General features: G+C 43.3%; 1 protein-coding gene across 1 annotated transcript in view; it reads right to left on the reverse strand.

Moving 5' to 3' along the window:
• The window catches only part of CFAP61 (cilia and flagella associated protein 61), a 267,633-nt gene that overhangs the window by 183,770 nt on the left and 57,700 nt on the right, over nucleotides 1-26,163 (reverse strand). The window contains exons 9-12 of the mRNA XM_005865983.2: nucleotides 12,044-12,132; nucleotides 7,649-7,711; nucleotides 4,274-4,437; nucleotides 2,472-2,511 (exon numbers count right to left, since the gene is read on the reverse strand). Coding sequence (XP_005866045.1) covers nucleotides 2,472-2,511; nucleotides 4,274-4,437; nucleotides 7,649-7,711; nucleotides 12,044-12,132 — 356 coding nt within the window. The remainder of the gene's footprint in view (nucleotides 1-2,471; nucleotides 2,512-4,273; nucleotides 4,438-7,648; nucleotides 7,712-12,043; nucleotides 12,133-26,163) is intronic.

Genomic DNA, 26,163 nt, shown 5'->3' on the forward strand with positions numbered 1-26,163 from the left:
TTGGTAATCCGAATCTACTTATTCAACTATAAATTTTATAAAGTCTAAATGCAGATCAAGTGTTTCTGATGAAAAATTACTACTTGTATTGAATGGGCTATAAGTGTAAAATATACATTGAATTTAAAAAATGGAGAAAAAGAGTGTAAAGTATCTCATTCATAACTTTCCATACTGATTACATGTTGAAATGATTAGATTTTGGACATATGGAGTTAAATAAAATACATTGTTAAAGCTGAGTTCACCTGTATCTTTTTATATTTTTTAATGTGTCTGCTGGAACATTTATGCAACTTGAATTTGCTGTCCCCGACCACCGATCACCGACCCCGGTGCCCTGCATATCCATTTAACCCTAGGCCAGCTGCCGGTAGGAATAGCCTGCTCTTCCCAGAGCTAATTTGTCCCTTTGGGATCTTGCCTCCTCCTGAACTCTGTGAAGGTATTACTTATGTTAATCCAAAACCCTGGGGACATTTTTGCAACCCAAAGGAGTGAACCATTGTTTGACCTAATCTTCCTTTTTTCTAGCAAAATAACACAGCTCCTTTTGGGGACATTAGAGTCAAGTTGTTAAATTCGAGGAACTGCAAATAAGCACTGGGTGCCAAGTCTCTGGTGGGCTTCCTCCAAGAGGAGACGCTAATGAGTTGCTGTGACTTGGATCTGAAGGACTCAGAAGGAAGTAATGAAGGTGTCTTATTTCTGTCTCCCCAACTCCTGAAATAAGATAGAATGAAAACGTAAACATGCCTTGCCCTGGCCAGGTGGCTCGGCTGATTGGAGCGTCATCCCATGCACCCAAAGGCTGAGGGTTCGATTCCCAGTCAGGGCACATACCTAGGTTTCAGGTTTGATCCCTGGTCAGGGTGCATAAGGGAGGCAACCAACTGATGTTTCTCTCACATCAATGTCTCTGTCTCTCTCTCTCTCTCTCAATAAATACAAACATATCCTCAGGTGGAGAATTAAAAAACAAAACAAAAAGTAAATATTTCTTTTACCTTTTTAAATCCATCATTGTTTTTGTGATACTAAAACATCTGCCTTTACATGGACTTCAAAATAGGAATGAATTAAGTTTAGTGAAATTACTTTGGGGCACAACATATCCTCAGGTGGAGGATTAAAAAAAACAAAAAGTAAATATTTCTTTTACCTTTTTTAATCCATCATTGTTTTTGTGATACGAAAACATCTGCCTTTACATGGACTTCAAAACAGGAATGAATTAAGTTTAGTGAAATTACTTTGGGGCACCTGGCTGGTGTGGCTCAATGGTTGAGCACTGACTCATGAACCAAGAGGTCACTAGTTCGATTCCCAGTTAGGGCATATGCCCAGGTTGTGGGCTGGATCCCCAGTAGGAGTTGTGCAGGAGGCAGCCGATCAATTGATGATACTCTTCACCACTAATGTTTCTATCTCTCCCTCTCCCTTTCTCTCTCTTTAAAACTCAATAAAAACAAAGAAAAAAATATTTTGGGGCATCTCTGAAGCAAACCAACTTTGTAAATCCTATTTTAGGATAACCTACATTGCTTTATAAGCTTTGAAATGCCTTAAAATTAATTTAAAAAATATGATGGAGAACATTATTGCAAGGCTTCATTATATTAACAAAATGAGGATATACAATCCATGATCACAAAGCTTTCAGGCAACATAATCCAACTGTATTTGTTTTTTGCTTCACTTTAAAGAATACCGAGGAAAAAACGAAGCAGTAAATACTCTGCTTGTAATTGGCCAACTGAAGAAGTACAGTTGTTAACTTTTCTTAACTTACAAGCCAGTGTGGAAAAAGTCTTTATAAAAACCCATGTGTCCCTCAGTTATCACCTTCCCCACTTTCTTTCTCCAATAAATGATAAAACGTTGGTTAGAACCTCCATCCCTGACAACAATGAAACAAAACGGAGAAAGAGGCCGGACACCCTGAGGTGCAGCATCTTGTTTGCACTTGGATGTGTGCCTGGGGGAGCCCCTCCTACACGCCAGGCACCCAGTCAGGCAGGACCAAGCCGGAAATGAACCACAAGTACCCACTTTCCTAGCCGCAGAAAAGCAATATAATGGTCTCAGAATTCCTTGAGCTAATGTAAGCTATAAAGTAATACAATAGTCTAATCACTTCGGTGTAATTTCTGACATTTGCATGTACGTACCAGCATTCTATTAATGGTTTGATTATTTAAAAAAACAAAACACTGGCCATGCTATCTCTAAAAGAAATTGTACACTGAAAGAAAAATTATTAAAACGGCATGACAGAAAAATTATCAAAAAGTGACAATATTTTCTATTTTTAAGAGTTCATGTTATCTCAGTTAACCTTATTATCAGAACACAGAAGCAGCTGAAACCTCTACATTCAGAGCATTTTAAATGTTTGGACAAGAATATGGCATTTCACTTTTCTAGCTTACAAAGCCAATTATGGTACTCAAAATTCAGCATGTACTTACAGGAAAAAGGCTGAAAACAAATTCCATAAAGTCCAATGACCTGTAAACAAAACAGCAGCATGGTCACTGGCCTGCAAGCAAACGCGGCCTCGGTGTACATTTAAAGAGACGGAGGCTCTCTCCCCCTCAGGCAGCGATTAGCCAACCACCAGTCAGAATCTGTGTCTAGCTGAACATTAAGCAGTTGCAGAAGCTGTAAGCTTCATATGTCAGTAATAAAGTACTTTTCTAGAACTGAAGGTATAGTATAGCAATTAATCATCTCTGTACATTCAAAAAGCAAGCGAGTCATTCTTGGACGTGATCCCTTCCTGCCTTTGCGGAAGAGCTGGGGGGAGATGTGGGCATATGATAAGCTACTCTGATCTTTTTCTCTTTTACATGCAAAAGATTTTCTGACCAGCTGCGGGTGACGTATATCCACAGGCAAACCATAATGGGGTCATCAGATTTCTGTTTGAAAATTCAAAAATCACATTCCAAGCACAACCGTATATGAATGCACAGGGGGAAATAAATATATGCAACAAATCTAGGAGGGTTTATGGGCTTTTTAGATGCTACAGTATAATTAAAATAAAAGGATTTCCCTTTTCAACCTTCCAGATGACCAAAGAAACTGAAAACTTAAGAGGAAAAAAGTGTAAGTAAAAGATAGTTCTAAGTGAGGCTAGGAGACTGGGAATGTGTTAAAATACAATCTTTCAAAAGGAAATGCCCAGCAGTGCTCTTGGTCACCTAAAAGATATTCCAGAACCTTCCTATCAGAATGGACCAGTCTGTTCCTCTTCGAGATGGTTCCGTGGACCAAACGGTGCAGTAGGTGGGCACCCTACAGATGTGGAATCTAGGCATCGAGGGCAGGAGCCCACATCCCGACTACAGGGGGCAGCAGGCACAGGACATGGGGTGCTCTGGAGGGGCAGGGAGTGGGTAACTGAGTTGCCTGTGTGGCACCATGACTCCTCCTTCCCACAGCTGCCCTAGATTGTTGTTCCGTGTCCCACTAACCCCCCTCTCAGACTACCACTGGGTGAGGCTCCAGTCCCAGGTTCCAGAGAGAGCTTGAGGCAAGGGACTCAGCCGCTTAGCCCAGCCCAGACCACCAGCTCAGGAATGAGCACACAGCCCGATGGGGCCAAAGGGGCTTTAGCTGGAGAGCTAGGCCCAGACCAGACTCCTGCTCACGAGCTTTTGGTGCAGAGCTCGAGGCCACCGTCCACTTTTTTAGCCCCCGATGGAGCCACTACTCTGAGAATGGGGCCAGCAGCAGGGAACCAGAACCGGGAGGTGGGGGAGAGAAACTTGGCCCTTGATGGGGTGATCCAAGTCCTGAATCAAGGCCCACAGAGACTCAGTCCTGCCACTGCACTTACCCTTCATCATGTGAGGCCATTATTCCATATTTTCAAAGCTATAGTTTGAGTTGGAGTTTCTGTTGCTTGCAACCAAAAAAACTCCAGTCAAGCAGAAACCTAAATCCCAAGTTTCCCCCAAATAAAAACTTTAGAGGATGGGGAGCAGCACAAGGTTACATAAATGATCATTTTCCAGATCCCCAACTGTTACAAAGGCGAGCCAGACCCCGGGCAACCTAGCGCTGAGGGCCTTACCCACATTTTATGGACTGGAATCTCTGGGAATGGGGCCAAGGAATCTGTGCTTTTGAAAGAGCTTACCAGGAGATTAGGATTAGGTGTGGCCAGGTTTGGAAACCATTGGCTCTGCAAGATTCAAATGTCAGGCCACCAACACGCTAAGAGCGCCTTACCATAACAGACAACCTGTGGCTCAGTACTCGCCTTGCTTCATACTTCTCATCAATGCAAAACAGCTGGATACAGAAGGCGGAAGGGGCTCCCTTGTAGACAGGGCGGAAGTGGGTGGTGTCCCCAGGCAGTGAGGATGCCACGCTCCCCCGACGGAAGCAGTAACTCTCAGCATCTTCAGGACATGACCCTCCCATCTGAAACACATCCCGAGCCAGGCCTCGTGTCAAGGAGACATTAAAAAAACATTAAAAATGTATAAAAGGACTGAGACAGGTTCTCACACGAAGGTCAGAAAAACAAAGGGTTTCAGTTGGCCTTTGATACAGGAGGCACATTTTAACTGCATCCCTGGGTAGAGGTTAGAGCATGGTCGTACTCTATACATGTTAATTCCATACGCAAAACACCTCTGTCCTCAAAAAAGGAAGTGTTTTCATTGTGATTTTGTGCTACAAGAATTTGTGGATCTTGGGACTATTCAGGCGGTTTGATGGTAAGGTGGAGCCTAGGAGGTCCGACTGCCCATGGGCACCTGGAAGCTTAGCTCTGAGTCCTTCTGGTCTCATTTTAGGGGATCTAAGAAGGCGTGACAACTCAGTTAGTGGGAAAGGATTCCTTCTGAGATCCTTCTTGTAGTTCTTTTAAGTCAAAGTAATACATGCATATAGAAAAAATTAAAATAATGCTTATGCTAAAGACATAATCAGGAGTCCCCTGTCCCCCCAAGTGCCTCTCCCCTTGGCTAGCATTCCCAAGTTTATCATTTCTTTTGGTATTTACCTCTATATTTCTGAATATGTGCTCACACTGTTATTTCTCAATGTGTCAGTTTTTGAAGTTCCCTTTTTGATATTAGTGTGATGGGTAGATGTAACCCTCTTACACTACCTGCTTCCCTTTATCCTATCCGCCCCCCCCCCCATAATCATAGCATAATTCGTGGTTAAAGCAGTTAGTATTTACATTATAATAAATATGTAGGTATCACTGTTACTGAGTGAGGAATGTAATATGACTGTGCTCTCCTCTGTGTACTTTGATTTGATCCTCTTGGTTTCCTAATGTGTTTCACAGGCTTTGTCAGATTTGCCACGTGTTTGTCAATATTTTCCAAAACAACCAAGTGTTTGGGATCACCTAAGGCTTCATTTCTTCTCCTCCTCTGACCTCGCCTTGCTCACCTGCCTGCTGAACCACCTGCTTTCTTGTTTATAGCTCCTGCTCCAGTTGCAGGTCTTTTTGTTGTCTTCTTTGTCATGGTTTATGCCCATTATCACTGCAGCACTTTTCTAGCTTCCTAAATGCAACGGTTCTTGGTAGGTAGCAAAACTCAACAACTGACTGGGTACTTTGTGGGGTGATCAAGCACAAACCTGGCACTTTATTGGGTGACCTCCAGGGACATTACCAGGAGGCCTTTCCTTTGGGCCTGTCAGGTTTCAAGGGGAATTAAATTCTCCAATCGCCTGCATGAAGGACTTGGTAGGCAGAACAGTGGTCCCCAAAGATGTGCATGGCCTAATCCCCAGAACCTGTGGAGGCATGCGGCTTGTCGGCCGCAAGTTTGACATGCTTGCTTTACAGGGTAAAAGACACTTTGTACATGTCATTAAGTTAAGGACTTTGACACAAGGAGATTATCTTGGATGATCTGGGTGGGCCCAAATCATAAGAGTCCTTGTAAGAGAAAGTCATGAGGGTCAGAGTAGATGCCATGCTACCAGCTTTGAAGATGGAGGAAGGGCTACATGCCAAGGAACGCAAGTGGGTTTTAGAAGTTGGTAAGGGATGACTTCTCCCCTCCAGCCTCCAGGAGGAATAGGGCCCTGTTTGCACCTGGATCGTAGCACAGGAAGACCTGTTTGGGGTGTCTTACATCCAGAACTGCACGATAACACATTTATGTTGTGCGTTAAGCCACTAAGTTTGTGGTAATTTGTTGCCGCAGCAATAAAACATTAATACAAAGACCTGACATTTGGGGAAGACAGCAGGAGGAGAATTCAGGGGTTCCTCCATTGGAAATGGAAAAATCCCACTTATTCTTCTATTCTCTGTGTTTCCCGATTCCACAGGCTGAACCTGAATTTGGAGCCGCTTCTGTTCAGTCTCTCCAGAGAGAAGTCATCTGGCCGTTTCACTTGGGGGCTAGATGACAAGTTAGGTGCTGTCTGCAAGGAGCCTATGTCCCCGACACATTATAACAGACCTAGGCCAGCCCACCTTCCACAGCAGACTAAGCCAGTGTGAACGCCACTGCTGATTTTCCTCATGCCAAACATTTTCAAGTGCTCATCTTCCAACACCTCTCCCAGTCTCATAGTCTTTGTAAATGTGGGCCCTTCTTATTCCTTTACTGTTATTTCAGTGCCTGTGTGTGTGTGTGTGTGTGTGTGTGTGTGTGTGTGTGTGTGTTTCCCCAAAAGGTAGAGGCAATAAACATGGGAGATCAATCCACCTGTTGACCAGATGCCCTCCGGGTTCCAGAACTTCTGAGGCAGTGGGGACCATCCTGTGCCCCACCACACCCTTGTTTGGGTTCCTAAAGGAATGGCTACCCTCTTAGAAATATCGAAGAGAAAACTGCTCCCTGCTGTGGCATGCCTGACTCTCTCCTCCCCAAGGCATGGGGAGCGAGTGCTCTACAGTGGGTCTCCCCAGAAGCAAACTCTGACGTAGGTTTATTTGGGGAGTGAAGCCAGGAAATCCTGGGAGGGGAGTGGGAAAGTGAGGCAAGGAAGGGAAAGGACAACAATGCAGAGTGTTTAATGAGTGGGTTACCTACTCAAGATCCCAGACTGGCAACCAACTGATCTCTCTCTCTCTCTCTCTCTCTCTCTCTCCTCCCTCCCCCCCCCAGGATGAGGATAAAAACAACAACACACAAAACACAGCAATAACCTGTCCTCTCCTAGGGACAGCAACTGGCAGAAGATGCTACCACCCTTGGCCTGAATCCGTCACAGGAAGGAGCAGTTACGGGAACCTGGGATGCAGATGAATGACCTATACATGTAAGTGTGTATGGGAGCACATGTTTGTACATCTGATATGGAGAATTGCAGAAAACTCTTACAAATGCTTTGCCTCTACAAAATGTTTTCTCTGTAGACAATGGAAAAAAAGAGAAAATCGCTAATTACTGAAATTGTTGCAAATAATTGATGTAGAAAGTGTAATTTCTCGGTCTGAGCTGTGTAAGAGATAGAGAATAGAAGATTAATCACAGTAAAGTAAAAATCAATCGAGGGAAGTGTTGTGGAGTAGACCCTAAAGGAGGTGGCAGGTAGAAACCTGTAGAGAGAGGCAGGGAGCCTGGAGGAGAAAAGGTCAGGGACTCAGGAGGCGAGGAGTGAACCACGTGGGGCCACCCAGACAGCACACAAAGCCCTGCGCGAGCCCTACCTCCATCGAACTTCCGAGTCTTGTTGTAAGTTCCTCCACTGAGGCTTCTTCTGCAACTTTCCCCTGTAAATGACAATGGCAAAACATGGGGATTCATCAACGGCCCAGTGGCTCAGAGCCCGAGCTCTGAAGCAAACCGCCTGGGTTCAGACCCACTGCTCGCTGGCTGTGTGGCAGGGAGAATGTTTCGGGGCCTCAGTTTCCTCATCTGGAAAAGGGGGTGAAGAGCAGCACCTACCGCATAAGGTTGTTATGAGAATAAAATAAGGATAAATAGGTAAGATAGATGAGAGAGAGATAAGACAGATAGATGTTTAGCACAATGCTGGCAATTCCTAATTCTCTGTAGATGTTAGTAATAATAACTAGCATAAAATACTTTTCTTCTTTATACTGTTAAAGTAAAGGCTGCCCTAGGTTTTTAAAACTGCTTTATTGAGGTATAACCGACATATAATAAACTGCATATATTTGAAGTGTACCTTTTGAAAAGTGTTGACCTATGCATGCACCAATAAAAAAAATCACCATAAAAATAATGAGCATACACATCACAACTAAAAGCTTCTGTGTTTCTACGTGCCCCTCAGCCCCACCCCGTGCCATTCTGCAACCCAGGCAAACAATGACCTGTTTTTTGTCATTATAGATTACTAGAGGCCCGGTGCACGAAAATTAGTGCAAGAGTAGGCCTGCCTTCCCCCAGCTGCCGGCACCGGCTTCCCTCCGGCACCTGGGACCGGGGCTTCCATCCCTCTGGCTGCCCGCAGGCACCTGAGACCCGGGCCGGCTTTTCACGGGCCGCCGGCAGGCACCCGGGACCTGGGCTTCCCTCCCTTGGGTTGGCCACAGATACCCTAGACTGCAGGTGGTTTCTCCTGGGCCAGGCCCCAGCTTTGTCAGGAAGAACATCCAGAATGACGTCAAGAAGACATCCAGCCTATCCGGTCTAATTAGCATATTACCCTTTTATTAGTATAGATATTCAGAGTCTATGGATCTTCTGTTCTGTTCCATTAATCTATGTGTTGACCTTGACACCATTACTACACGGTCTTAATTCCAAGAACTTAATTGTAAGTCATGAAATCAGAAGCATTAGTCCTACAACGTTGTTCTTTTTCCAGAACAACGTTGTGTTGGCTACTCTAGATCCTTTCCACTTCTATGTGAATTTTGGAATCAATTTTTCAATTTATATAAAAATTCCTCCTGGAATCTTGACTGGGACTGCATTAACCAATTTGGGAAGAATTGACGTTTTGGCAATACTGAGTCTCCAACCATTAACATGGGATATCAGGATATCTCTTCAACTATCTAACTCTTTTTACATTCTCTCAGAATTATTTTGTAGTTTTCAGTGTATACAGGTCTTAAGCATCTTTTGTCAGATTTATCTCTAAATATTTTGTATATTTGTACTATTGTGGATGATATTTAACTCAATTTCTAACAGTTCATTGCTATTCTATAGAGGTAAAATTAAACTTTGCATATTAATTTTGTGTATATGTAGCAACTTGCCAAAGTACATATTAGTTCTAGTAGCTGTTTTGTAGATTCTAGATGATTCTCTTCAAATAAAAGAGAGTTTTAATTCTTCCTTTCCAATCTAGATGCCTATTATTTCTTTCCTTGTCTTTTTGTACCATCTGTAGGCAGCCTCCAGTATACATTTTGTTGTTCCTACTGATGCAGGACCCTTCTGTGCACTCTCCCAGTGCCTGGTGTCGTGAGGGTCTCCAGCCGGGCTGATGGACGTGGTGAGAGGAGACATTCTTGCCTGGTTCCTGACTTCGATGGAAGGCATTCAGTCTTTTACCATTAGGTGTGATGTTAGCTATATAGACTTTTCAAAAATAACCATCAAACTGAAAAAGTTCTCTTTACCGCTACCTTTTCACTATTTGATTATCACAGTATGGCATGTCTTCTTCATGTTCCCTGTGCTTGCTATTTGTTGAGCTTGTGGGTTTATTATTTTTATAAAATTTAGAATTTTTTTAGTTATTACTTCTTCAAATATTTTTTTGTTCCAACCTCTCTCTCCTCTTTTTCATGGACTCCAATTACATACATATTAGGTACCTGAAGTCATCCCACAGTGATCTTTTTTTCAAACTCTCATTCCTGTTTCAAGTTCACTAATCTTTTTTATTGCGGTCTCTAATCTGTGGCTAATCTTCCAGTGTATTTTTCAGCTAACAAATTGTAGTTTTATCTCTACAATTTTATTTGGGGTGCTTTTATATCTTTTATGTCTCTCCTTAATCTTTAGAACGTATATAGTTATCATAACTGTTTTAATGTTTTGTCCACTAATTCTAATATCTCCTTCAGATCTGGGTTGGCTTCAATTGAGTCATCTCCACTTTATGCAACATATATTCCCAGTTTTTGCAGCTCTGGTCATTTTTTATTGGATTCTGAACATTATGATGTAACCTAACTGGGCGATGATAATTTCGTATTACTACAGATATTCTTGAACTGTGTTCTGGGACTCAGCTAAGGTACTTGGAAAAAAGTTTGATCCTTTCGGTCTTGCTTTAAAACTGTGTTAGGCCTGGAGCCGTGCTCTCTGTCAAGGTCACTGTTCCTACTGATGCAGGGCCCTTCTGTGGACTCTCCCAGTGCCTTGTGTCGTGAGGGTCTCCCGCCGGGCTGATGGGGTCAGGCAGTGCGAGCACTGGGCACTGTGAACTCTGATCCTTTTGGGAGGTGCGCTCACCCTGACCTTCAGTAGTTTCCTCACATGCATGAGCTGGTCAGTCCGCAGCTGAGTACTCGAGAGTGACCCTCTGCTGGCGTAGAACCTCTCTGTGAAGCTCTCTGCCCTCGGGCACTCTGCCCTGCAACCCTGAGTGGCTTTAGTCTCCAGGGACCTACAGATCTGTCCCCACAGCCCAGGAACTCCCCGGGCTCCCCGGGTTCCTGCCGCCCTGCGCTGTGGCCGGGAACTCTCCCCAGGCAGCAGTCCGGCCATCAGAGGACTCGCCCGGCCCCTTGCCCATCACTCAGAGGTCACTCTCCATCGTTACCCGAGGAGCAGTGTCTTAAAAACTGTGATTTCGTGTATTTTGGCCAGTTTTTAGTTGTTTCGGGCAGGACAGTAAATCCAGTTTCTGTTACTCAGTTTTTGCCAGAATAGAGTTCCCTTGCACAGAGTTTTGTTTTGCTTGTTTTTACATTCCATTCATCAGCTTCATGTCCCACAATCTAATCCATGTCATACGACCTTCTTCAAACGATTCGGGTTTCCCTCAGTCCCTTCTTCTGGGAGATTTCCCACCGTCTTTCCCACACACTGCGTTAGGGTGCTTTCCTCTCCCCTAGCCCGCCACCACCTCTTGGAGGCCGAGGCTGCTTTGGTGGCTTTCAGCATCTGGGTGAGTGCCTGAGCCATTGGAGGGCTCAACCTCTGTGCAGAGACTAAATCAGCACTGGAAACGCAACACCCAGCCAGCTACGGACTGGGTCCCTTTGTGGTCTGTGGAAGAAGAATGCATTTTCCACAGAGACAATATGAAAATCAGGAGGAGAAGCCCGGTGGCCTAGTGCTAAGATAAATGTCCTCCCTCTTCTCCCAAGATTTTCTTTGCATGAGCTGATGGGCAAGGGCATGTTGCTTTGTCCGAGGGTGGAAAGGAGAAGTAAAAGAGTTGGGCACTACCCCTGCCCCCATCCTGGGCTCAGGGTGGGTTCTGGGCCTCACAGGATGACTGAGTCGGCAGGACAGAGCTGAAGGAGCTGTGTCACCACACGCACCTTGAGATGCTGGCCACACAGCGCTGGTGAGGGACCAGGCGGACAGTGTTGGCCGCGAAGCGAGCCCGGCTGACTGGCCTCCTCTGTTCCAGGTTCCCCTTCTTCAGGTGAGGGCGGCAGGAGCAGCACAGGCGAGCTCCATCAGCGGCACCCATCAGGCAGCAGGAGGCGGCTGGGCTCCTGCTGGGGCCAGGCCAGGACAACAGAGCCAACAGCTCTCCAGGGAGCCGTGGTGGATGCTTCCGTAGTTTGCAGGAAGAAAAATGCTGCTTCATTTGCATATGTGGACAGTGTGCAAGTCTCCTCAGACAGTCTGGATTGTTTAACTGGCTTTCAATGAACAGCTGCACCCACCTCAGCCTCCTGAGCTCAGGGGAGGGGTGCGAGGGAAGGTAGAGTCGTATTCCTGGAGAAAGCAGTGAGGCTCCATGTCCAGCACAAACACACCGCCTGCTTCCTCTGGGCTCACTGTCACTGTCCCCCCGACTTCAGTGCTCTTAGTGATGGTGGGGCCTTTTCTGCATCAGACCTTAGAATTTCCTGAGCACCAGGACCACCCATGACGCACACCAGCAGCCCCTAGGACCACCCGCACCCCAGGCATGCGTGAATGATCTCTCTTACCTGGACACTTTCCCTTCTCTCTGGAGTATCAGGTTCCTGTGACTCGAGAGTTTGCTGGGAATCCAGGCTGCTATCCCTGTGATAAGTATCTGAGAGAGAGAGAGAGAGAGAGAGAGAGAGAGAGAGAGAGAGAGAGATAGGTATAAGGACAGAAAACAGATGATAAATATCTGCAGAGCCACAGGAAATTGGAGACGGCATAGTAGTGTTTCTAAACTGCAGCATGTCTGGAGAATTGTATTGCAGAGGCCAGCACCATGAGGTGGGAAGAACAGGCTCTTCACAGCCGACCCCAATTCTCACCTCTCTGTGCCCTCAAGGATGTCAGTGATGGGCCTGGCCTGGCACCAGGAGGCCTTCAGCCTCTGCCAGTTACTGAGCTATGTGATCCTTCCAGAGAAGCCACCACCCGCCACTGTCCGAACCACGCAGGTCCCACCGCCCAGCGGCCCTCCAGTGAACCAGGAAGGGCACCCCAGCTTCCTCCTGGGAAACACCGTAATCTGAAGCCGGGCACCAAACGTCACAGGGTGGGCGATTCCATTCCGGGGAAATGTCCAGAGAACGCAAATCCATAGGCTGCCAGCAGACGGTGGTGGGGGCTGGGGCAGCGGCGTGGGGAGTGGCTGCTTACTGGGTACAGGGTTTCCCCTTGGAACTGGAGAGAGGTGGTTGCACAGCACCATGCGTGCCCAGCTGTCCCTCCGAACCCGCAGGGGATCGGTTCCAGGACCCCCTGCGGGTACCAAAATCCACGGATGCTCAAGATCCTTGTGCAAAATGATGTAGTATTTGCATATAACCTACACACGGCCTCCCGTCTACTTTATTTTGTTTATTTTATATATATCTATATATCTATATATAGATATATAGATATATATATATAAATTTTTTTTTTACAGACTGTGGAAAAGACCACAATTAGCTGTATCTGAATGTCAAAGATTAGCACCAGGGCTGCTTGCCCTCTGACAATACTGTGAGCATGCAGTCTGACAGGCACTCTTCACTTTTCTACTTTTGAAGCAAGAAGAACTGGAACTCAGCATTATTGCTGTAATAGGCTCTGGAAAGTCAATAATCAGGGCAATTTCATGTATTTAACCGTCACTAAAATTATAGTAGAAAACATTTTTCCCATCTTCTCAAAAAAGCCCTCTTCTTCTCTTTCTCCTTTTTTTCCTTTCCCTCCCTCTTCCCTCCCTCCCTCCCTCCCTTCCTTCTTTTCTTTCTTCCTACTTTCCTGTGTCTTTCTTCCTGCCTTTCTTCCTGTTGGTCTTTCTCTCCCCCCCTTTCCCCTCCCTCTCCCTCTCTCTTTAACTCTATCTCTCCCTCCACTCCCCCTTTTTCTCTCCCCCTCTCTCCTATCTCCCACTCCCATGTCTCTGCTCTGGCTCACCCTGTGCCTACTCTGCTGGGAATTCTCAGCCATGACATCTGCTCTCAGCCTGTGGGCCTTGGCTCAGAGCAGCCCTAGGACACTGCCCAGGGGCTGGCCCTGCCTGGAATGCTGCCACAGATGCAGAAGGGACCCGGCCCTGCTGAAGGCCCCAGAGACCGCTGCCAGCCTGGGCCTGCTGCTCTGTCTTCTTGTTTCTAACCTTTCCAACCTCCAAATCAGACACTGCGCAGCCAGAGGCAGCCCAGATCCTCTCTGCTTCCTCCTCTCCCACTGTTTCCTTCTAGCGCCAGCCAGGGCAACTGCCCCTGCAGATGCCTCCCAACCCCAAGTCCCCAGTCACTCACACCCTCTACCTGCTTCTGGCAAAGATGTAGGTGAATAAAGTAGAATCAAATTCTAAGAGGAAAACCCCATGCCCCGGGGGTGTAAGGAGCGCATACAAGGAGATACACATCATGTTGCAGGGGCAGTGAGAGAGAACTGCATCCCACATAACAAGCAGCTCCTTTGGGGGGAAAAATGAGAGAGAAGTGAGGACTTAGAATCCCTCTTCTGACATAGATACTTTGGGGAGAATAAAACGTAGTATGATTCCAGTTCCTGCATACGTCCTGCTTCCCGCGAAACTTTCCAGATAGTCTACATGGAGTTTACAGCATTCTCATGGCAACAAGAGCAGCATAACAAGCATATGGGAAAGTGTGAGAATTTCTACGTGTCTACTTCCATGTAACAACCACCCAAATGAAATCTAAAACATTTCCAGGGCCAGAAACTCCCCCACCCACAATCCTCCTGTCCAGCTAATCTACCTCTTAGTGGGAGCTGCTATTCTGAGTCCTATCATTGATTTCTTTTGCTCAGCAGCAAACTTTTTTGTTGTTAATCCTCACTCGAGGATATTTTTTTCCATTGATTTTTTTTTTTAAGAGAAAGTGGAAGAGAGGGAAGTGGAGAGGGAGAAAGAGAAAGATCAATGTGAGACACATCAGTTGGTTGCCTCCCGCATGCACCCTGACTGGGGCTGGTGACCAAACCTGCAACCCAGGTATGTGCCCTTGACCAGGAATCAAACCCATGACTCTCCGGTTCCTGGGCCAATGCTTTCACCACCGAGCAACACTGGCCAAGGTGCAAACTTTTTGAATTTAAACAAAAAAACATATAGATAACTCTCTATTCTTAAGCTGCACTTTATTTTTTTAATCTTTTCCCATTTTAAGTTTTAAATTTGAAGAACTACATAAAAACACAACTGAAAGAAAACCAGACTTTCACTCTGCATACATTTCTTTTATAATTAGGAAAAAATTACTAAGAAGTTAGAAATCGTGACGAATGGATTAGATTTGCAGTGAACTAATAATCCCAGTGACTGCCCTGCTTCACGAGACAATTACCAACTACAACAACTAATTGTCTTGACTGAACCGTCCTGGGGTGTTGCAGGTTATTATTAAGCAGCTACCATGCTCGTCCCCAGAGGTGGCTGCATTTCAGAATGGGGTGAGGTGATGCTATATCTCTCTTTCCTGTGTCTCTGGGGGTTTATGAGGTTGAATTACTTAATTTTCACAGTGTGCCCTGAGATCCTCAGATGTGACACACAACTAAAAACACACTCGGGCTGCAAATGTAATTGTTAGTTTATTGCTTATATCACCTGTGTAGCTTAGAAGTCATGCACTAGTGCTTTATCCTAGTGAGAGTGGAGGCACAATTTGCTGGGACTTTCTAAGTGAGACTGCTCATCTGAAGTGGGTTTACCACAAAGCTAATGAGGTTGGAGGTTCAGGCCCCTCCCTAGATTGGCCCCTCCCAAGGCGCAGCTACTCCTGCATTCATAATTTTTCATTCTTTTTCTTTAAGAGAGCTCCCAAAATTGTACAGACTTTGGGTCCCACAAAACCTGGCTCTGTCCTGCTCTTTGCTAATAGGACTAATACATAGGGAAGGCCATAATACATTTTAAAAGGCATTAGGAAAAAATAAAAGTATACAATCTGGGGCTTTTTTACATTTATTTTAAATATCAATAAAAAGATTTATTAGTGCAATAAAATAAGCTAATTATAAAAACATAATTATGGAAGAACAGGTAGTAAACAAAATTTTAAGAAATAAAAACAAAGAGTGGGCCAAATGTCCTAGTGAATATTAGGACATTATAAAGCCATATTATTAGAAGTTTTATTGGAGTAGAAGTAGAACAAAATGAAATCTAGAAAAGAGCCGGACAATTACGAGATGTTGATATATATTGAAGGTGGCATTTTGGATTGGTGGGAAAATAATAAACTACACAATCAACCGTACTAAACATATGAGAAAAAGTTAATTTGAGCCCCTATTTCATACAATACACAGAAATATTTTGCAGATAAATTAACAGCCTAAATATTTTTAAATAGTTTGAAATTACAAGAAAAAATATAAGAGAATATCTCTATAACCTTGGGGGTGGAAATTTTCTTCCTTAAATGCAAAAGGCAGCCCTGGCTGGTGTGGCTCAGTTGGTTAAGCATCATCCCATGCACTGAAAGGTTGCTGGTTCGATTCCCAGTTAGGGCACATACACAGGTTGTGGGTTCAATCCCCGGTTGGGTTGCATGCAGGAGGCAATTGATTGCTGTTTCTCTCTTTCTCTCCCTCTCTCTCTAAAACAAACAAACAAACAAAACCAATAAAAACATATTTTTTTAAATGCAAAAGGCAGAAGTCATAAAAGAAAACTATTGATCTATCTGACCACATCAAATCTAAGAGTTCTGTCAAAAGTTCCTAAAAATGTTTTTGTTGTTGTTAAAGTAGAGATACAGAGGGGGAGGGCTCAGCAAAGGAGTAATGGCTTCCTACCACCACTCTGTCTGGGAGAAAGCTGCCCCTCCAGCTCTTCACCTGCAGCCAGACAGTTCAGTTCCTCCTCGTGTGTCCCTGGCACCTTTCGAGGTTCTGCCCCAACACGGGAGCTCACAGCCAGTGAGTCCTTTACCAGGGCCAGACTGGAAATAAAACTAAATTGAGGAACATTTATCCAGAATTACCAACAGAGGTCCAGCTGAGGAGGAGACTTATATCAAGGAAGGACAGAAAACACCTGCAGACTAGGAGGAAGGGCAAGGTAGTGAGAGGGGTGACCCAGCTTCCACAGGCAGCAGGCCGAGAGTAAAGAGGGATCTCTGGGATAGGGGAAGGTGTTTCCCCTGAGTAGGGCGTGGACCAGAGCCCAGGCCGGGCTCCACAGCCTGGAGTACCAGAGCCGAGACCAGCGGCCCACGTAACACCCAGTGTGCAAGGTGGCAGGGTTTCTGGGCGCCAGGGATTCCAGAGTCAGCTGGAGATTAAAACCTCAGGGGTGTTTTTTGTGTGTGTGTGTGTGTGTGTGTGTGTGACTGTGTGTATCCCTTTAAAAATAAACAAACACAGAGCAGAGAATTTTTGTTTGTAGCTACTCACCCAGCAGACTGTATTACTAATGCAATTAAGATTCAAAAAGAATGTCTAATTATAAAAGTAAATTTCTATTTTCAAAATATTACAAGATAGTCATTTTTGTTTAGTATTTTAATACTGTGAATGATTTCATAAAAGATACAAATGAATTTAAGTTGCTCAGTTTTAAGAAAAGGAAAGAGAAAAGATTAGAGGTTCAAGTTAAATCACTCTTCCAACTAAAGTTCAATGGAGAACAATGAGGTGTAGGCACTCAATTGGGTACCAAAAGTAAATAATGAATAAGATGTACTTACTTTAAGACTCTCACAACTGATTAGGGTCTGCAGGCATACACACACACACACACACACACACACACACACACAACTATCACACTGAATGTTTGTTTATTCATTTAAAAATTTATATTTCACACCAACTCTGTTAAGCAATAAAATTCTAGATATTGGGGATTCAGGAATGAAAAAGACTACCTTGCACAACCCAATCAAGTTAGTTAGTAAATGAATGAGAAAATACTAAGTTATGATAGATGGCATGTAAAATATAAGACCTTAGGACAGTAGTTCTCAACCTTCCTAATGCCGCGACCCTTTAATACAGTTCCTCATGTTGTGGTGACTCCCAATTTCATTGTTACAAATTGAACATAATTAAAGCATAGTGATTAATCACAAAAACAATATGTAATTATATATGTGTTTTCCGATGGTCTTAGGCAACCCCTGTGAGAGGGTCGTTCGACCCCCAAAGGGGTCGCGACCCACAGGTTGAGAACCGCTGCCTTAGGAGCTGCTTTTGGTTGAGTAGTCAGAGGAGTCCAGGCACATAAGCTGATACCTAAAGGATAAGTAATAGCCTCAAGACAATAAAAGAGAATAGAAACAATGAACACAAATGACTCTTTCAAGGAGTTTTGCTGAAGAGTGAAGATGTTCTTATTTCTTGACATTTACCTTCCTTGATTAGCCTCTGGCCATTTGGTCTTCTTCCTAATTGTGTTAGTTTCCAGTGGCTTCTGTAACAAATTACCATGCACTTGTTGGCTTAAAAAAACAGAAATATATTCCCTCATAGCTCTGGAATCCAGAAATCCAAAATCAATATCCTGGGCAGAAATCAAGGGGCCAGCAGGGCCATGCTCCTTCCAGAGGCACTAGGAGAAAACTGGTTCCTGCCTCTTCAAACTTACGGTGGTTTATGGTGGCTGCTAGCATTCCTTACCATGTGGCCACATCACTCCAATCTCAGCCTCTATGCTCACATGGCACCTCTTCTGTATTATCTCCCTCGATCTCTCTCTCATAAAACACTTGTGACAGCATTTCAGGCCCCTCAGACAATCTAGGATAATCTCTTCATCTCAAAAGCCTTAATCACACCTACAAAGAGCCTTCTGAAAGGAAGGGAACATTTATAGGTTCCAAGGATCAGGAAGTGGACATCTTTTGGTGGGCCATGTTTCAGTCTACCTCCGTTGGCACCTGTTGCTAAGTGCTGTGTGTTCAAATGCTTATTAGGAAAGTCAATTCAACTCGCCCGAATCAGAAATCAGAGCATCTCCACTAAACAAGTCATTCACTCTTAATATTCCCATCTCACAAAATAGGCCACCACCTAATTGGTTTCTGAAGACATCTTTGATATTTCCTTTCTACAACCTTCCTTTTTTCCCATGTGCAGTAAAACATCAAGTTCCATTAATTCTCCCAAATATCTCCCAGATTCATCCATAATAACTGTTCTGGTTCAGTCCCTCTTTATCTTTTTCCTGGACACTCTAGTGGCCCTTGGAAAGTCTTCCTGTGATTTGGAAGTTGACTGTGTATCCATTTATAATGAAAGATTCCCAATGGTTCATCATCAGGTATGTTATGATGAAATATAATCTAAACTCTTTTGTAAGGTATGTAAGGCCTTGATTGCCTCCCTTCAATCTCCTGTCCTGCTTCATCTCCTGTCACTCCCTCACTTCATGCTCTAGCAATAATGAACTTAAATTTCTTCCCAACAAGCCATGGTCTCTAATATCACTTTATTTTGTGAATTTTGTTCCTTTTGCCAAGAATATCTTCCTGGCCCTAGCGGATTTGGCTCAGTGAATAGAGTGTCAGCCTGTGGACCGAAGGGTCCTGGGTTCGATTCTGGTCAAGGGCATGTACCTCGGTTGCAGGTTCCTCCCTGGCCTGGGCCTTAACTGTATTTTCAGGAGGCAACCAATTGATGTGTTTCTCTCACACTGTTATTTCTCTCTGTCTTTCCCTCTTTTTTCCACTCTCCCTAAATATCAATGGAAAAGTAACCTCCAGTGAGGATTAAGATATATATCACACCTACAAAGAGCCTTCTATATATATATATATAAAATAAAATCATCTGCTTATTCACTCAGAAAACTCAAATTTGTTTTTGAAGTTTTGACTCAAAAGCTTTCTTTTCTGATACTCTCAAGACGACTTAGATTTTCTTCTGCTATGGAACCACCACAATTTTTTAACCTTTAAAATAATTCTCTTATTATAAATTCACTTGTCTTGGATGTTTATCCTGCCATTGGACAGTACTAGACAGAGCATGTACTAGACTAGGCTCCTAAAACTATGGGATGTACTTAGCATTTGCTGATTGACCAAATGAACAGCAAAAGGTTGATAATGAAGTCCTCAATGATACAAAAAAACACTAGACAGGCTGTGAAAGGAGGACAAAGGGCTTTGTTCATATTTTTCAAGGAAACGCCTCCCACCTGGAGTGCAATGCAGACTCTAAGCCATACAGTATGATGAACCTGAGCGTAGTGCACTGGTAATTCCCAGATCATTGTCTTGAGATATGACTATAGGTTTTAGCATCCTCCAGGCTAACTTAGAATTTGTGTCTCCTTATGACAGGAGACGAAGGCCATGATAAAAATCATTAGAATCTTTTTTTGCGAACATGGGTTGCAATGATGTTGATTTTTCACCCTCCTGAATTCAGGCCCTTTTCCATGTAGTATCCTCTCACTCTGATTCTGGGCTCAGCCATGTGACCTGCTTTAGATTGGTGATATGAGTTACTTTAAAGCCTATTCCTCAAGAGGCCTTTTGTGTTTCCATTCAGCCTCTTACACTCTGTCACCCTGAGAACATGCCCAATCTAGTCTGCTGAAGGGAAAAGCACATGAAGCAGAACCAAGGCCTTCCTAGATCAGCCAATACACAGCCAACCCAAAGACCCATGAGAAGACACTGTCAAGATCAGCAGAGCTTCCTGGCTAACCCCACCTGCATGAGAAAAATATGCTTATTTTGGTATGTCACTGTGGTTTGTACTTGTTTATTAGCAGCATTATTGTAGCAATGAATTATTGATGATGTAAATCATAAAATATAATAGAACTGATTAAATCCTGAAGCTAGTTCTTTGAAAATACAAATTAAACAGACTCTGGTGATATTTTTTAAAAAGACACAAATAAGTAACACCAGAAATGAAACATAAAAACATAAGGAAAACATATAAAGTAAGATGGTAGCTATAAGAATATAAAAAGCAAACAGACCAAATACTCTAATTAAAAGATAATAGTTGTCACGCTAAATTGAAAACAACAACCCACTCTATGCTGTTTACAAGAGACATATCTAAAATGTAAGGAAGGATGAAAATAAAAGAATCAAAGAAAGATATGACATACAAACATGAATCAAAAAAAGCAAGTGTGGCCATGTTAAAATCAGAAAAAGTAGTCTTTAAAGCACAAGAGATCACTAGAGATAAAGAACACTTCATCATTGATTTTTAAAAGTTCAAGGAAGATTTATAATGATTTAAAAATTATGCACCTAATAACAAAGACACAAAATATATAATGAAAAAAGGATAGACTACGAGTAAAAATGAATATATCCATAACCACATTTTCTTTACCTATTTGGGATGTTTTAGTAATTTTTTTATTACGAGGTTTTAGTAATTGCATTGAAGTCAGATAACCTACTCTGTATGATTTTAATCCTTTAAAGTTTGTTAAGCATGTGGTCAATTTTGTAAATGTTCCTTCCTTGAGTCCATGAAATGAGTATATATCCTATTGCAGGGCTCTATATAAATCAGTTACACTTGTTAACGTTGTCAAACATTTTATCTTTATTGACTTCATTACTGGTTTGACTAATTCATCTATATATATAAGAGCCTAATATGCAAAGTGTTCCCTTGGGAGTTCGACCTACCGGGAGTTTGATCGCTTGCTATGAAGTGTGCTGACCACCAGGAGGCGACACGGAATGAAGGGAGGCCCCGGCCAGCAGCTGGCAGCCAGGAGAGGGAGGCCCTGGCCAAAAGCCAGCAGCTGCTAGGGATCCTATTCGTGCACGAATTTCATGCACTGGGCCTCTAGTAAGAGATATGTTAAAATGAAAGGTAATATGACAACTACTTGCAGTTTGTCATTCTGGACCAAGTCATTCTGCTATGAAGCACATTATTGGCACAAATGGGGAAACTTGAACGAGGTCTGTGGGTTGCGAGTTAGACGGTAGTAACATATTCAAGTGAATTCTTTGATTTCGATGGATGTTTGAAGGTTGTAAAGGACAATGGTCCTCTGTAGGAAACACTAAATAAAGTATTCATTGATGACTCAGCATAAATGGCGGCAACTAATTTTCAAATGGATTAGGGGGGAAAAAAGTACCTGCAACTTTTCTATGAATTTAAGATTGTTTTCATGTTTTAAAAAAAAGAAAGTAAATTTTTAAAAAGCATTGCCTTGATGTCCTTTCTGTGATAGCCAATTTTGTCATTTTAAATGATTACCCCCTAGTACTCTTCATAGCACAAGTTTCTTAGGTAGTTTTACTTGTACTTCAATTCATTTTGCATGGACTTTTTCCACATAAGATTTATTATAACCATGTCCCCTCACTACTGGTAACCTTTTTAAAGGCTACTGCACATCTGTCCAGTGGACACTTACAAATTCAGCAATGCCTCTCTTGTGAGAAATTTTGGGTTTTTTAGTTTGTTTATTTATTTGGATATTTTTTGCTTGTTCATTTATAGCGTTATAATTATGCTTAATGAATAGTCTTGAATATGTATATTTTTACAGATTTAATATTATTTTCTCAGATTTGCCACAGTTGAGGTAAAAGAATATGAACATCTAATGGGTTCTGCACAAAATTAACTACACATATTTATAACTTAGTAGGCAGAAAAGGGGAGCAAAAGATCTTGGGTTTTAATGTGCAGTTCAGTTTTAGGAAAGCTGAATATTTCCCCAAATTTATTATAAATAAATTTATTTTTGTGTAGTTAATTTTGTGCAAAAATATGTATGTGTGTGTGTGTGTGTGTGTGTATACACTAGAGGCCCGGTGCACATTGGAGTCCTCTGTCACTGAAGCAAGCAAGCCTCATGTTCGCTTCCAGCTGCCTGGCTGCCGGCCGCCATCTTGACTGGAGTTAATTTGCATATCACCCTGATTAGCCAATGGGAAGGGTAGCGTTCGTACGCTAATTACCATGTTTCTCTTTTATTAGATTAGATACTAATAAAAGAGTAATATGCTAATTAGACCAGACATCTTCTGGACATCCTTCTGGACGTCCTTCTAGACAAAGCCACAGTGGCGGGGGCTGAGGCAGAGGTGGGTAGGGATCAGGCCAGCAGGGGAGAGCAGTTAGGGGCAATCAGGCAGGCAGGCAGGCAGGTGAGTGGTTAGGAGCCAGCGGTCCCGGATTGCAAGAGGGATGTCCGACTGCCGGTTTAGGCCTGAAACCAGCAGTTGGACATCCCCCAAGGGGTCCCAGATTGGAGAGGGTGCAGACTGGGCTGAGGGACACCCCCGACCCCGTGCATGAATTTCATGCACTGGGTCTCTAGTTTTTTCAATAACTGCTAGGCCCAAGATAGAGCTGCTCCTCTTGGAGTGCCACATCAGCAAATGGAAACAGATCTAACCTTTGTGTTCCTGTAAATGTGCCTCTTGACCAAGAAATGCAGCATATCCAGTCATCCAATCCCCAAACAGCAAACCGACTCTGGGCTTTATGCTTATTTCCTTACTCTTTCTCACCCAAACAAGGTTGATTGTGTGGCTCCAGCTAATCGGATATTTTCTATTTTTCTCGTCCTTGTTCTTTATTCTGTATCCCCTAAAAGCTTCCAGCCTTCTGCCCCATTCTGCAATTCTCCAAAAGGAGTCTATCCACTTTATGAAGTATTAAATAAAGCTTGTTTACATCACCTATATTGTCTTCTTTAATCATTTTTAACAGTATGTATGCATGTGTGTGTATATATGTGTGTGTGTGTGTGTGCACATATATTTATATATACATACCTACACACTGAAAAATAGAAAATCTGAACATATATTAATAACCTTGAATGGAAATGGAATGTCGCCAAATAGGAACCTGAAGTCAGAGCCAGCTTCCAAGGTGACTGCTCCAAGTCTTGCACTGAACTAACCTATGCTCTCCTGAAAGTGTGCAGACACCAACAGCCAGAGGACTCTGCAGTGTAGAAAGGGTTGCAATCCAGCAGCAAAATAAATGGCTTCATGTTGGGCTTAGAATTAATACATTTTCCTTTGTTGGCTGCCATGTGCAAAGACTATGATTCTTAGTAATTGCTTCCTTAGTTGCTTTGCTCAGATTAAATTAGGTAGATCCGTGATATTTTAAGAGTCTCACAAACACTGTGTAAACAGACACAGAACTCACAGTGACCCCAATGCAATGGGTGCAGCCCACAGACAGCCAATTTCATCACTGGGACATTCAGAGTATTCACTCACAAGCAATTGATTTTCAACAGAAAAGTCAGTAGGATCAAGCAGCCTGTTGGGATGAAAATCCTCTGAATCACCTCTATCACCATGTTTTCTAGTAACTAACTCCTGACACCATATAGTGTAATGGCAAAATTACTATAATTATCCAGCAACACAAGTGGCATATCAACATTATTTTAAACATGGATATTTTTTGCATAATCTTTCATTATCATCATTTAGCCTACCATTTGGAAATGAAAAACAACAACAAATTGTGATCTCCAACCAGAAGAAGAGAGGTCACCAAAGAGAACAAATAAAAGGGCTATTTACATGTGAATATACTAAGTGAGATGTGTTTTACAGTTAAATACACTCTTGAAATTCATTAAATGCCTTCTCCCCTGCTTCATAAATGTGGGCAAAAGAGACATTGCCTACTGAGAAAATAATCCCAGCACATAATGATCATAACGAATATAAATAAAGCCACTTTCCTTTCAAAGACCTCAAGGCTCTATGTAAAAATGCATTTGCATTTCTACCATTGTGAAATGAATGTCAGGTGATTAGCACAGCCTAGCCATAGGCCATTCCCAGTGCTTAGGAGGAGAGTCAGAATGCGTTTTCTCGTCATCTTGCTCTCTGCAAAATAACAAATTCTTTTTTTTTTTTAAATATATTTTATTGATTTTTTACAGAGAGGAAGGGAGAGAGATAGAGAGTTAGAAACATCGATCAGCTGCCTCCTGCACACTTCCTACTGGAGATGTGCCCGCAACCAAGGTACATGCCCTTGACCGGAATCGAACCCGGGACCTTTCAGTCCGCAGGCCGACGCTCTATCCACTGAGCCAAACCGGTTACGGCAATAACAAATTCTTAAGTGGGTGCCTTAAGAATCATTTGGTGCTGCTGTTTTAATATTTTGAAGTTTTCCCCCTCTTTATACCTGACCCATCGTCCCCTCCACCTAGACGGGTGGTTCTCAACCTTCTGGCCCTTTAAATACAGTTCCTCATGTTGTGACCCAACCATAAAATTATTTTCGTTGCTACTTCATAACTGTAATGTTGCTACTGTTATGAATCGTAATGTAAATATCTGATATGCAGGATGGTCTTAGGCGACCCCTGTAAAAGGGTCGTTTGACCACCAAAGAGGTCGCGACCCACAGGTTGAGTACCGCTGACCTAGACCCTCCCCTTCCTCTGGCCCTCTCCACGTTATTTTCTGTGTCCAGGGGCTATGCATATATGTTCTTTGGCTATTCTCTTCACCTTCTTTCTTCCCGTCCAGGCCTCTCACCTCCCCTCTGACATCTTTTAGCCTACACCAGGTGTCCATGATTCTAGTTCTACTTTGTTTGTCACTTCATTTTTTTGCCATGGAAGCATTTACTGTCAACCTTGGAGAGAAACACATTAGTCTGGGCATGGATCTGGTATTACTTGTTTGTCAACATCTCCAGCAAAGCATTAGTTAATTCTAGAATATCAAAGTTGACAAGAGTAGCTAAAGTTTTGGAAGAATGAAATTTTGTCACCTTTCTATACTAAAAAGATATTTAGTGGTTAAAAAAAGACAAAATTTGAATTGTATCAGAGCATGTATGAGCATTAAGTAGAGTGGACTCTGTTACCAATGTGATAGGCATTTAGACAGACATGAGCAGAGCAAGGACGATGGGTCAGGTACAGAAGGTCATCAGGGTGGAAAGCCCCATGTGCCTAGCAAGGGGCAAAATTGGGAAAACAAGGACCTTGCCCCCAAGGTAACCTTTCCTCCCTTAGCCTATCACTGGTCATGAGGTTTGGAACTCCTGACCTTTCTTCCCCAAAGATAGCATCTAGGCCTCAGTTGTGTTTCAGCTCCAGGCCCAGAAAAGCAGCAAAACCAGACAAACCATGCCATGGCTGCCTCAGGACCAGCTGCATTGAGTAATGACACCCTCCCCTGGCGCTGACCAATCAGTGGAGACCACTACCCTGAAAGGACACACCTGGAAAGCTGATGGATATTCTATTGAGATCTTCCCCTGACCCCTCCTCTAAGATTCCCATCTGCAAGAGAGAGGGATAAATACCTTCAACGCAAGGGACCCAGCTCTCTCGAGGGGGGCAAGCCCATGCCATTCCCTCACCACCTTTCCCCTTCTAAGGGACCCCATGAGACTTGCAACCAGGGGAACAATGGGCAGTGGCAGCTCTTCCTAGGCTAACCCCCTGAACCTGTCTCCAAGGCCCCCTTTTCTCTGACTTCCCAGTGAGCTACAGCAGCCCAGCCTAGGCCCGTGGTTGGCAAACTGCGACTCTCGAGTCACATGCGGCTCTTTGGCCTCTTGAGTGTGGCTCTTCCTAAGCCTTAGGAGTACCCTAATTAAGTTAATAACAATGTACCTACCTATATAGTTTAAGTTTAAAAAATTTGGCTCTCAAAAGAAATTTCAATCGTTGTACTGTTGATATTTGGCTCTGTTGACTAAT

This window comes from Myotis brandtii, unplaced genomic scaffold (genome assembly GCF_000412655.1).
Source record: "Myotis brandtii unplaced genomic scaffold, ASM41265v1 scaffold217, whole genome shotgun sequence".
Lineage (NCBI taxonomy): Eukaryota > Metazoa > Chordata > Mammalia > Chiroptera > Vespertilionidae > Myotis > Myotis brandtii.